The sequence below is a fragment of the Mytilus edulis genome, chromosome 5 (assembly GCF_963676685.1).
Source record: "Mytilus edulis chromosome 5, xbMytEdul2.2, whole genome shotgun sequence".
NCBI classification, from domain to species: Eukaryota; Metazoa; Mollusca; class Bivalvia; order Mytilida; family Mytilidae; genus Mytilus; species Mytilus edulis.
In genome coordinates, this window is record NC_092348.1 from 34,218,754 (window position 1) to 34,233,029 (window position 14,276).

The window sequence follows — 14,276 nt, forward strand, 5'->3', positions numbered from 1 at the left end:
ATCCATTCGTTGGTTCAATTGTTGGAGTGTCATCCTTTCGTTGGTTGAATTGTTGGAGAATCATCCATTCTTGGGTTCAATTGTTGGAGTGTTATCAATTCGTGGGTTCAATTGTTGGAGTGTCATCCTTTCGTTGGTTCAATTGTTGGAGAATCATCCATTCGTTGGTTCAATTGTTGGAGTGTTATCCATTCGTTGGTTGAATTGTTGGAATGTTATCCATTCGTTGGTTGAATTGTTGGAGTGTCATCCATTAGTTGGTTCAATTGTTGGAGTGTCATCCATTCGTTGGTTCAATTGTTGGAGTGTCATCCTTTCGTTGGTTGAATTGTTGGAGAATCATCCATTCTTGGGTTCAATTGTTGGAGTGTTATCCATTCTTGGGTTGAATTGTTGTAGTGTTATCCATTCGTGGGTTGAATTGTTGGAGTGCTATCCATTCGTGGGTTCAATTGTTGGAGTGTTATCCATTCGTGGGTTCAATTGTTGGAGTGTTGTCCATTCGTTGGTTCCATTGTTGGAGTTTTATCCATTCGTTGGTTGAATTGTTGGAGTGTTATCCATTCATTGGTTGAATTGTTGGAGTGTTATCCATTCGTTGGTTCAATTGTTGGAGTGTCATCCATTCGTTGGTTCAATTGTTGGAGTGTTATTCTGTCGTGGGTTCAATTGTTGGAGTGTTATCCATTCGTGGGTTTAATTGTTGGAGTGTTATCCATTCTTGGGTTCAATTGTTGAAGCGTTATCCATTCGTTGATTCAATTGTTGGAGTGTTGTCCATTCGTGGGTTGAATTGTTGGAGTGTTATCCATTCGTGGGTTGAATTGTTGGAGTGTTATCCATTCGTGGGTTAAATTGTTGGAGTGTTATCCATTCGTGGGTTGAACTGTTGGAGTGTTATCCATTTTTTTTTATGTGTTAAGCTTTGGATTTTGTCATTTGATTAGGGACTTTCCGTTTGGATTTTTCTCGGATTTCAATATTTTTTTTATTTTACTTTTTGGTAGAAATACGTGCATTTTGAACAGTATCTTGAGCTCTACATCAAAGGCAATTTTAATGTTAAAGGTTTGCATGAATGACATAAGATACATGCAACGTGTATGATGTTTTATTGTACATTCGATAGTCCATACTAAAGTCACGTTTTAAATATGATGTATTGACTGATCTCAGCTTGTTATTATTTATCGCCTCGGAATATCTATTATACAATGTTAAGAATTAAACCTGTTGACTACATACTATATAATAAAATGCAGAAAGGCACTTTGGACGCATTCATTTTCATAGATGTCAAAGTATATTAAGGAAAGTTTTGTTGTCATACAATGGATTGTTTTAACAACCTTGAATGGCCTAGGAGATCTTGGTAAAGCTGTCTGTCCTTCGCTGATGTTGCTTTGTTCGCCATATTTTTCAATATACTGCTAGCCATTACCGCTGTTACTGTAATACCAATACATTATATATCATATTTACTTGCTATATAACATGATATTGAACCAAAGATATTGTATGTTAAAATTGATGGGATATTTCAATTGGTTTTCTTGGTAACACACGTATCTGAATTATCTGCACTTCACAAAAGCCACATATTATAAACAAGGAATATGCAAATTAATAAAATATGCTGCTTAGAGAATAATTAACAGAGTTTACGTATACGTTGATAACAAAACTGTACTACTCAACTTGACATAAAAAAAAACCATTATTTTATTTTATTGTATAAAAATAAGAAGTTGTGATTAAATTGTCAATGAGACAATTCTCCATTAGACATAAAAAAAAAAGAGTAGAAGTACGAACCTTATGAAATTCAATTATGAGCAAAACCCATGAGGCATATAACAGATTTCCAATTAAATAGCATACGTACATAACTCGACGTACGCATTTAATGTGAACGGTTAGGGTAAACTTATGCATTTTTGTTAATACGTCGCTCAAATTTAAACACATAATCCATGACGTTTTAAATCAAACACTGCTTATTTCATATGGTTATCAAGATTCCAGCCTTAATTTTTATTGGCATTATATCACGTTTAAACACGTATCCTATAGCAATAATACAAAATAATTAAGTTGTTTTCAATATTTTGTTGATGACTACTATTTATCAATATACTTTGCAGATTGATGCAACATTATTATGATTATTCTATATTATAAATGCTTATTTTTGTCATCCGATGTTCTTTCGTTTTCCTTTTTTCCCTATCTATCTATTACTAATCAAGGACTTCTGCACTGTTTTTGTTTTTTGGTGTCATCGATACATTTGTTACATTCCGGAACGGTAGAAAATCTTGACTTATTATCTTTTGTATTTAAGAAATAATTGATGCAAGCTATATTTTATTGTAGTTCTAACAAGGGTAGGCATTATATTCGTGATTATTTTTGCCCGAGCGATAGTGAGGGCTAAAATAACACGAATATAATGACTACCCATGTGAAAACTACAATAAAATATAGCTTGTATCAATTATTTTGATTCTGATTAGGACAATTAAGGTAATTTCTATGTCCAATGTGTATAAGTGGAGAGAGTTTGTGTATGCTCTTCCATGAACCTCTCTTGCTGTTTGTAAACAAGCAAACGACTGAATGTGATTTTTCAGAGGGAGGAGTTTTGAACAGCCATCATGAACAGTTGTCGTATTTAGGTCAAATATGTCAATTTCGAATGGCAACACATTACAGTCATAATAAATGAATTAATAACAACATGTGCATTATTTGAGAGTTTGGAAGTGTTTTAAGCTAATGCAATATATTAAATGATTGCCAATTTGACAAAATTCATTATTCTGCAGTACTCAATATACGCATGTGCAAACACATTTTATTTTATTTAGAACATGGGTTTATTCAAAAAGTGAAAGAAGCACGTCATTTTAGAATGCTAAATAACCAATCCAATATGCACTTCAGGAACCCGATTGTCAGTGATTGTCTTTTGTTGATGTGGTTCATTAGTGTGTCTCCTTTCTCGTTTTGTTTTATAGATTAGACCTTTGGTTTTTCCATTTGAATGGATTTACACTATTCATTTTAGGGCCACTTTATAATCTGTTGTTCGATGTGACCTAATTGGTCTGTGTTGAAAACCGTACTTTGACCAATAATGTTTTACTTTTACAAATTGTCACTTAGATGGAGAGTTGTCTCAATGGCACCCATACCACATCTTTTGAAGGAATAATCAGATATAACTTACGTAATTGATTTTTGCATCTTGACCAAAAAACTCCTGCTATCTCTACCCTGTTAGTGAACAAAGCCCATGCCAACAGATCATGAAAATAACCTGCAAAATTATTATTGATATCATTTATCATAGTTTTATACAAAGATCATTGCCATTGCTGAACTATCACAAAATTATATATCATATATAATCTTTTACATCAATAAAGTTTGATATAAAAAAGTGTATTAATTGCAATTTAATACTCTGTTTTGAGTAAAGAACTGCCAATTCCAAACACTGTATTACTCGTGTAATTATTCGGGTAAAACTGTCGTAACATAATTCATTTAAAAAAGGTCACTGACATATATAATTTCCTGATACAAAACTTTGATTTTTTCGAAAAACTAAGGATTTTCTTGTCCCAGGAATAGATTACCTTAGCCGTATTTGGCACAACTTTTTGGAATTTTGGATCCTCTATGCTCTTCAACTTTGTATTGTTTGGCTTTATAACTATTTTGATATGAGCGTCACTGATGAGTCTTATGTAGACGAAACGCGCGTCTGGCGTACTAAATTATAACCCTGGTACTTTTGATCACTATTATGATTAATTTTTTTTAAACACGACGCTGGTGATGTTAATCGTATATGTGAAACTTCAAACTTGCCCTAATATCATTTGTTACTTTTTGTTTTTTGGTTTTTGACACACACGGACTTATTCTTTTACTGATGACACAAGGAGTATCGCCATACATATTTACACAATAGTGATGAATAATGGATGACAAAAAATTGGGGTTGAAACGTCCACATACAATAAAAAATGTTTTAATGATTGCTTATATTAAATACCGTTAAATGGATAACTCTTTATTAGATACGGACATGAGTACAAGCAAGTTTTACCAGTATTGGCATTTCGCTAAGTTTATATGTCTATAAAAAGCTATATTCATATAAAGTTATATTTGGTACTTTTCGAAATTGTTTGCTATACAATGACCTTCAACTTCGTATTTAAACTGTTTAGAATCGAATGTCACAGATGAGTCGTATGTAGACGAAATGCGAGTCTGGTATACTATATGATAAGTTTAGAAAAAAAACATTTTTTTCAGTTCATGAACTTAGTGAATAAAATACTATTGAATGTGAACGTGTTAATATGTTAAGATTAGTTTTCTTTTCCTTTTAAATTAGTCTCACTAACCTATAAAAACCTTAATCTTTTGTTACTCATGCTAAAAATTAAAATAACAAAAATACTGAACTCCGAGGAAAATTCAAAACGAAAGCTCCCTAATCAAATGGCAAAATCAAATGATAAAACACATCAAACAATGGACAACAACTATCATATTCCTGACTTAGTACATGCATTTTTAAATGTAGAAAATTGTGGATTGAACCTGGTTTTATAGCGTACAAACTCTCACTTGTATGACAGTCGCATCAAATGCCATTATAGTTATAACGATGTGTAAACAAAACAGATATAAAAGGTAAAATTGTCAAAATTGGGATACAGCCATCGTCACCGTGTCACTATCTCAATCAGAACAAAAACAAACAAATATATAACAAAGAAACACAAAAAAGGAAATATAAAGTGGTGTTAAATTAATAAACTACTAGAACACTCCCGCGAAATCGTGGGCATATACAGCTTGTGAACTGTTGTAGGGTGATTTTTTGTAAAAGATATTATGTATGGAGAATTTCATAAAAGGTAACAAAAGCCCTCTCCCTTTTTCAAAAGTGCAATATTTCAATTGTTTCCTTTCTGCTAAATTCAATAAGTTTCGTGTTTCTGGCCTCAGACCACAATTATTCTTCTCCATTGCTACAATGCATATTTTGGTAAAAGTCAAATTAACTTAAATTGTGCACCGCTTCAAACATGAAGTAAATGTAACTGTTTATATATAGACCATTATTAGTCTAATAAAATATGTTTCTAGGACAATCCATCAGTGTTTTTTCTTTCGAGAACCTTATTAACATGCCAATGGCAGGATATGAATCTTGTATAAATGACTAAGACGAACTAAGGATAATTTGAGGGGTGTCGGATGGGTCATGATCCAGAAATCCCGAGATGCAGAATTTAAAGAAATTCATATCCCGAAATCGAAAAATGTATTCCCGGATCCCATATGGATCAATCCCCTAATCCCGAGCTTAAAAAACACCCGATCCCGACGTCCCGACGTCCCGAAAAAGGCCATCCCTCCCTCCAATCTCTACCCTAGTTTCTTTTTTGCCAAATCACTACTTTTACTTTCAACAATGAATGTTTATGCCCCATTTATGGGCATTATGTTTTCTAGTGTGTGCATCCGTGCGTTCGTTCGTTCGTTCGTTCGTTCGTCCGTTCGTCTGTCCCGCTTCAGGTTAAAGTTTTTGGTCGAGGTAGTTTTTTGTGAAGTTGAAGTCCAATCAACTCGAAACTAAGTATCAACTCGAAACTTAGTAAATATGGTGCCGATGTGGCATCCATGTACTATTGACACATTCTTGTTTCCACATGTTTTACTTCTTTTAATATATATGCAACTGGTTTGCCACTTAAATAGTAAACATTTTAAAGAAAACAGTAGATAGACTATAAAGAGTCTCTATATATTAAAGTAGTATAATCGTAGTTTACATCTAGATAAACGCGAAAAATAATTGTTCTCTCTAAGAAGGTATAATAGTTGTGGTTCTTGCGATCTATACACCATGATATGGAGAACGCACTGATTGGCTTATCAATTTTTCATTTTTGTTATCTATCATACGATTGGTTGAACTTGTGCATGTTTTAAACCGGAAGACTTATCTATGACTAAAAGTCAGTCTGATGACGGAATCAATATTCGGACTCCCTTTTTTGTCGTTTTTCTCCCAAAAAAAATCAATCTGAATAATCATAAGAATGGATGACAAATGCGACTATGTATGTTACCTATAGAACACAGAGGCATGGTGATTAATTTATCGTGGAAGGAAGAGAAACGACACACAAACTGAGGTCTTCTCGTTTAATAGTATAGATGTACATGTATATTGATACCTTCATCATCATCTAGTGTAGGATGTACTGTTCCAGGTCTGATTTCATTTGTAACTGTTGATAAATTAAATTGTAAAAACGTATCACTAATGTATTTTTAGATTTAGTTTTAGATTTTTTAAATCTTTGCTGAAATTAGGTAGTTCATGTTCCCATATACATTTTCCTATTTCCTGTTTAAAATTTCTTCAAACCAGGCAATCACATTATTTGGAACATGAAATTAGATTTAACTAGACAAACGGGGAACAACAAATCAAACGATATGTGTTAATTGTTTATTTGATAACATTACTATTAACAAGTAATCATTATAAAATCTCGTAAAGGACTAGAAACATTAAAAATATCTTTAACAGTTATCTCCTTTAAAATGGCTTTGTCTCTTCTTAATCAGAACAGTTTCTCGAACTCATTTAAACAATAATACGTTCTTTAAGTACACTGTTATAGATACTCATCTTGACGTTCTTACTTGTGGCATAATTGAGTAACTGTTGACACATTAGCCTTCCACTGTCGCAGATTGTTAGGGATCTCGCGACATGTCTTTTACAATTGGCAGATCCGTTCCCTGCAATTCCTTTCATTTTGCCTTGGCATGTACACCAGATTTGTTCACAAACGTCAGCACTAATTCTCTTTATAGTAAAAACCAGTCATTAATTTTATTTCATCTCTAAGAATTATATCTTACAATTACAAACATGATACCTGAGTTCACACACGACATACAGAGTATGGATTGCTAATTTTTTGATACATGCTCACGTAATGTCTTTGCTTTTATTCATGATATGCAATTCACATAAATATTCTTCTTGACACCAGATTATTCGATGTGCAAACGGAGATGCATCATCAAAGTTAAGGATAGCATACTATCTTCTTTCTGTTATCTTTTGTTTTTAGATTTTTGGTCGGGTTGTGTTTTTGCTTTGCCACATCACCAGTTTCCATTATCGACTCTATTTTATTAACAACTAAAGATATCAACAATTTAGTCAGCAGTTTAGTAATGGAGGTTATTTATTATGAACCTGTCAACTTGTGCAATTTCGTGGTACGTTGATATTAAAGTTTTTTTTATAGATGTATTACACTTAAGACACTTAAGAAATGCGTATGTATATGTAAAAAATATTCCTATATCCATCTTCACTATTTTCGTAGATATATTTAATGATATTTTAGTTTGAAAAACATATCACCTCTCTTTTAATCCAATTAGTTGTCAATATTTGTACAATGTCAATTGATTAATTAGCGTTTAACGCTATTTGCAGCACAATTATGCTATTTTAGGTGGTAGGCAGTTTTCTCTGACGGCGGCAGATTTAGTTTACGGAAAGAACCAACTTTTGGCAGGAAACCTGATAATCCGAATAAATTGAGATCGAAGCCAAGCGCACCTGCATGCCACGTGCATTATTCGAACTCATACACCAGGAGTTCACCGACTATTGAGACATACGTAAGACGACTTACACTTCTCGGCTTTTGAAAACAATACGCTCAAAATTGCAAGAAAAGACGCACGAACGACGGAACTATTATTTGTAGTCTACACACTAATAAAGAGGATTTATTGATGTTTTGTGAGGATTAGTTGGAAACGAAATTGGTCACATACATTACATAATGTACTTACGAATTAAATCCAAGAACATTTTGAGATTTGAAATGATTAATCATGTAAAATTGATTATGTCAAGTCACGATATTTACCGCAATAATTTGAAAATGACGGGTATATAAAAATTTACTTACGTGATGAATGGAGTGAATTTTGCGACAGTCTTTTGCTCGACAGTTTTCGCATTGCAATGTCTACAAGAAAATGGCAATATGAAAGAAGGACTTTACCTTTGAACATTTATTATGTATCATGTCACATGAAAAAAAATATATCGATTTTCTTGTTAATACTTTTAAAAATCTTTTATTCCGATACGACTGATTAAAAGGTATAGAAGGTCGCTAAAAGATTAAAACAACTCGACATACCCAAAGCTATGCTAAATTAAAGGGCCATACCAAAATAGTTACTTACAATCACGTCAATTAGACTCTATTTGGTCGGTTGTTGATCCAGTTTTCTCGTTGTCGATCATCTCGCATCATCTTATTCTATATTAGTTAGGTGATATAGTTCAATTATCCATCTTGCGATATTGGTATGTTTGATCTGTTTCAAAGGTTTCTTCCAACCAGAATGTTCTCTTTTGATGTGATTTATTTTAAACTCTTGAGTGTGACTATTTATATTTGATTTAAAGACCGCAAACAAAAAATATTTTTGAAATTTAAGATCCGTAAGCAAATGATTTTCTTCAGCATGTCATTTGAGAAGCTAGTGCTCAAACAACCAGATAAACCCTTCTCGACATTTTCATCATCAATGTGGTTGTCGTTGACCGTTCTTATGTTTAATTTGAATGTTGTGTATACTTTATTCGTAACTTGAGCAGAATTACAAAACATTAAATCATATCGCGAAGGCTCTCTAAATGTCTGTTACCGTAAATTTTACCCGTTTCGAACAACTTCCCTTGGTTTGTAATACTAAATAACGATAACAATATAATATGTCATAAAATACACTTACTTCATTATATAAAGTTTCAAAGTGATCATAATTGAATTCGACTCCATTCTGTAGCATGGCTGATACATAATCTACACGATCTGCTATGATAGCTTCTAGTAAGAGTAACTGTAAGTCCTTAACAAAAGATATTTAGTTATATTTGATAATTGAAACAGACGAAATGTTCAGTTTGAGTATGCGTATCTATTTTTTGGAAGAAAGCATCTATTGTTAGAAATACCGCCCAAGGTGATATCAAGTGTTCTCTACGAGTAAGTATATCATACTCAATTTTTAGCATCCATCAACATACTTATGTAGATACAAACACGGTATTAATATGATAATAGGAAATATAAACTCTAGAATATCGTGACAACTTGGAGATATATATGCAGTCGCTGTTGAAATGTTTTTACATAAAATCGGAAAGTTAAAAAATGAGAAACAGAAAACATCTCTTTAGTCTTAACAGTTTAGTCTTAACCGACCCACGCGCATTATCAATTCAGATTTGCAGTCTTACATGTATGTATCCTTCATATCAAGTTCGATTGGATAGATACGCCCAACATAGTCACCATATTTAACTTCTTCAGTGAAAGGACGAAATGTATATAGCGGAACTTGAAGTTAAAAGGATAATGCCAGCCTCATCTTTATGAGAAGATCCTGTACGAAGTCAACCACGTATTACTACAAAACCAGTTGCTTACAAACTTGTAAATATATGAAAATATATAATAAAATAGCTTAACATTTGTATTTCTTACTTTCTCCTTGTTCTTGTAGGTCTTTTCCTGTATGAACTGATATGCAATGTAAAAGTACAAAGACAGGGATCCAGGTGAAAGTGACAGTTGATAGCTTTTCATCAAACTTTGAATATCTGCAATACATGTGATAAATTCGTCATTTTAAATCAATGTTATATACCCCTGAATACCTCAGTTTTTAGCCAAATCTTAAAAACTGTACCTCCTTTGTCAGTTTTTTAATGTTGAATATCTTAATAAGATCTCTGATGATGCAACATTGTATAAAATTTAGCAATTTCAAGCATAAAAAATGTTAATCTTTATGCTTATTGCATACCAAAGACTTGATTAAAAAACTTGGTGATAGGGAATCAATTTCTTACATCTGATTTAACTATACATTTAATATATGCCAAAATGTAACATGAAATCTTGATAGAAACAATAATTTGATATATTCGCAAGAAAAAAACCAACGCGTTCAATACTTAGGCTACTACATGCAGCCCAATCCATCAGAAGCAAGAGTTAAGCCGATAGAGAACAAATATAAGCCCTGTGTCAAAATGCTAAGGACTGTAAACAATAAAATTGACATATATTGTCATTCTTAAACACTTAATTTACTCAGAAGTTGATTTAGAATCTACATATCAATAGATTTGTGGCATGAAAAGTCTTAAATTATACAATTCTGAGTTTGGTAAGTATGCCATAAGGTAGCAATAAACAGTTAGGAATAAATACTAAAATTTGCCCTTATGAATTTTACCATCCCCTTTTCATCGCTTTCTTGCAATATCAAACTTACTGTTTGTGTCATATATGGGCATATGTATGTAATCAGAATCTTCCATAGATTTTATATCCAGTATATAAAATGGTCAAATATAATTTCTTTTTGGTGTATCCATGGCAACAATCTGCATTTATTTGTTATAAAATATTGTAAAAGGGGGGGGGGGGGGGGGGGGAAGATGTCACATATTTCCCCAAAATTTGGCTAAAAGTAGAATTTCAATCGCTTGAAGTAATACCTTTTCTGAAACTGTGTACATATATCATTCAGCAAATCCAATGAAAATCATATGTCTTTCATCTCATTTTTTTGTAAAATTGCGTCAAAAACTTCGTGTCAAAAAGAGTGTTTGTAAACAGTACATTAATTTCTGGACCGAAGGCCGGTCTAGCTATGCAAATACGGATTGTCAAACAGAAAACAGCCCATAAAACATGTAAAAAATAGTCTTGATGCACTTATAAAACATCTTTGAAGGCTAAATTAGCACTCATCTGTCTAAAATGAATTTTATTACACAATAACTTTCCTATTTGAAAAATCCACAGGGAGCAAAATGCGAAACTAAACTCCTAACTGTGTATTGCTACCTTAATGACCAGCACCAAAAAAAATCATTTTCTTTCCATTTTGAAAAAAAAGTTGAATAATCGAGTCATAAATTGATATTTCTATGTCCGCCATTTTGGATATTACCGGCAGTAAGGGTTTTTAAAACATATGTCTTATACATTGCATCCATCAGAAGAACCAAAGAAAGGTTCCTGCACAATGTAATTATAGTAGCAATACGTTAAAACACACTTCAATTACCCTCCCTAAAAAATATGCTTATTTGAGTACAATGTCCGCAATGTTGGATTTTACCGGAAGTTGGGTTTATGAAGACATCTAATCTATATATATCCAAAAGTAGTACTAAACAAAGGTTTGTATCAAATATTATGCTAGTAGCATGATAATAACACCTTTTCACCTAGTACTAGCCTTTAATATTAGGCTGATTCAAGTACGATGTCCGCAATTTTGGATCTTACCGGAAGTGAGACATTTTTTTTCAAATGCCTCCCTATCTGAAATAAAAGAGTAATAGTTGAGGAGGGTCTATGCTTAATTTCATGCTTGTAGCAGGATGAGCACAATTCGTCTGAAATAATCTTGTAGCCGCCGGACTACTGTGTTCCAATGAGATTAACAGATAAAGTAACCGAGTTAAATAAGTTTAAGAACAAATTTAAAAATAAAGGATGTTCGCTTGTCATGTTTTGGATTTTTGTCAGATTTTAGGAGTCCTCTGGTTTTTATCTTTTTGAATGCCTTAAAACTCTTGTCCCTTGACCCCCAATTTGTCTTTTTATAAATCTTTGACGTGTATAATTATAAGCCATCTTTAAAAGTCTTATAAAATTGAGAATGGAAATGGGGAATGTGCCAAAGAGACAACAACCCGACCATAGAAAAAAACAACAGCAGAAGGTCACCAACAGGTCTTCAATGTAGCGAGAAATTCCCGCACCCGGAGGCGTTCTTTAACTGGCCCCTAAACACATATATACTAGTTCAGTGATAATGAACGCCATACTAATTTCCAAATTGTACACAAGAAACTGAAATTAAAATAATACAAAACTAACAAAGGCCAGAGGCTCCTGATTTGGGACAGGCGCAAAATTGCGGCGGGGTTAAACATGTTTGTGAGATCTCAACACTCCCCCTATACCTCTAGCCAATGTAGAAAAGTAAACGCATAACAATACGCACATTAAAATTCAGTTCAAGAGAAGTCCTAGTCTGATGTCAGAAGATTGGCTAAAAGTAGAATTTCAATCGCTTGAAGTAATACCTTTTCTGAAACTGTGTACATATATCATTCAGCAAATCCAATGAAAATCATATGTCTTTCATCTCATTGTTTTGTAAAATTGACTATACAATGTTTGTTATCATTTAAAAAAAATTGAGAACTTAAACTTGTCAATTTCAAAGCTATAAAAAAATCACGAGAGAGAACATTTTCCAGCAAACATTTTTTTTGGTTCCTTTATTTATCCCCTATCAATACATGTATATGTTACAGGGAATTTGTAAAATCAGGGATTTTGTTGAATCACTGGGCTAATCAGTGATTTTGTAAAATCACTAACAGTTTCAATGGTTGTGTTTAATCCCTGAAATTGTAAGGGGTTTTATAAAATCACTGAAAATAGAGCTAGAGATTTTGTAAAATCCTTGATGACAATTAAGTATAACTTGCTTTTAGAAATGTGTTTTTCTTGATATAAAAATAGACTAATGATCACTAATGATTTTGAAATATATTTTTTTAATAAACATTATGAGCTAGAACTAGGCATAGATAAACAAAAATACTATATCAATTGGACATGCTTTGATACTATATCTGCCCTGGAATTTTTACTAGATAACATTTTTATTCGCTGTGGAGATTCCGTAAATCGTCAGGTGATCGGAATTCCAATGGGGACTAACTGTGCACCACTTATTGCGGACCTGTTTTTGTATTGCTATGACTAAAATCAGCAAAGACCCATCGAAACAACATCTGTTAAACAAATTTAAAAATACTTTCAGATATTTGGATGATATTTTGGCTCTCAATACTGACGACTTCAGTATGTATACTAAAGAAATTTATCCTGTTGAACTTACTTAAATAAAGCTAATACTAACAATGACCACTGCCCTTTCCTCGATCTTGATATCTATATCACTAACGGAAAGCTTAATACTAAAATTTATGATAAAAGAGATGATTTTTTGTTTTCTATCGTTAATTATCCATTTTTAGATGACGACGTTCCCTTGTCACCATCTTACGGTGTTTATATATCTCAACTTGTACGATTTGCTCGTGTATGTAACAATGTTTTAGATTTTAACGAGATAAATTTGTGTATTACTGAAAAATCATTACACCAGGGTTTTCGATATCACAAACTCGCCAAAACATTTATTAAATTTTTTATCATCGGTATAAGGACATCATTGGTATATATAGCTCAACGTGCAGACTTCTTATACGTTCAGGTATTTCACATCCAATTTTTAATGGAAATATTCTTTATAAAGCACACACATGTCAGTATTCACCTCAGAAACTAACAAAACCTTTAAATAGACTTATTAAAAAAGGATATTGTTACGATACTGTTGTCAGGTCATTAAAGATTGAATATTTTGGCGTTAATATTGATTCACTTATAGGGTCTTTGCATCGGAACTAAACACATTTATTTAAAAACCAGTTTTTGGCATGACACGGGTTATCATATATGTTATGATGGTATGATACTAAACCCCTAACGGGAAGGATTGTGCCTGATATTCATATGATGAAATTATAATCTTTCAATCAGTTAAATTGAAGCCTGGAGCTGGCATGTCAGTTAACTGCTAGTAGTTTGTTGTTATTTATGTATTATTGTCATTTTGTTTATTTTCTTTGGTTACATCTTCTGATATCAGACTAGGAATTCTCTTGAACTGCATTTTAATGTGCGTACTGTTATGCGTTTACTTTTCTACATTGGCTAGAGGTATAGGGGAGGGTTGAGATCTCATAAACATGTTTAACCCCGCCGCATTTTTGCACCTGATCCAAGTCAGGAGCCTCTGGCCTTTGTAAGTCTTGTATTATTTTAATTTTAGTTTCTCCTCCGGGTGCGGGAATTTCTCGCAACATTGAAGACCTGTTGGTGACATTCTGTTGTTATTTTTTCTATGGTCGGGTTGTTGTCTCTTTGAAACATTCCCCATTTCTATTCTCAATTTTATATAAACAGAACGATATTTAGATCACTATGAATTACTTATTTTTGCATAGCAAGTTTGGGTGA

The 14,276-nt window shown here is 32.8% G+C and overlaps 1 protein-coding gene across 2 annotated transcripts in view; it reads right to left on the bottom strand.

Annotated features, from left to right (window-relative positions):
• Positions 1–14,276, bottom strand: part of LOC139523509 (transient receptor potential cation channel subfamily M member-like 2) — a 49,101-nt gene that overhangs the window by 18,355 nt on the left and 16,470 nt on the right. The window contains exons 11-17 of one of the 2 annotated variants that reach the window (XM_071317574.1): positions 9,636–9,751; positions 8,881–8,997; positions 8,043–8,102; positions 6,748–6,913; positions 6,273–6,326; positions 3,233–3,322; positions 1,350–1,449 (exon numbers count right to left, since the gene is read on the bottom strand). In XM_071317574.1, coding sequence (XP_071173675.1) covers positions 1,350–1,449; positions 3,233–3,322; positions 6,273–6,326; positions 6,748–6,913; positions 8,043–8,102; positions 8,881–8,997; positions 9,636–9,751 — 703 coding nt within the window. The remainder of the gene's footprint in view (positions 1–1,349; positions 1,450–3,232; positions 3,323–6,272; positions 6,327–6,747; positions 6,914–8,042; positions 8,103–8,880; positions 8,998–9,635; positions 9,752–14,276) is intronic. The other variant, XM_071317575.1, reaches the window with a different exon arrangement.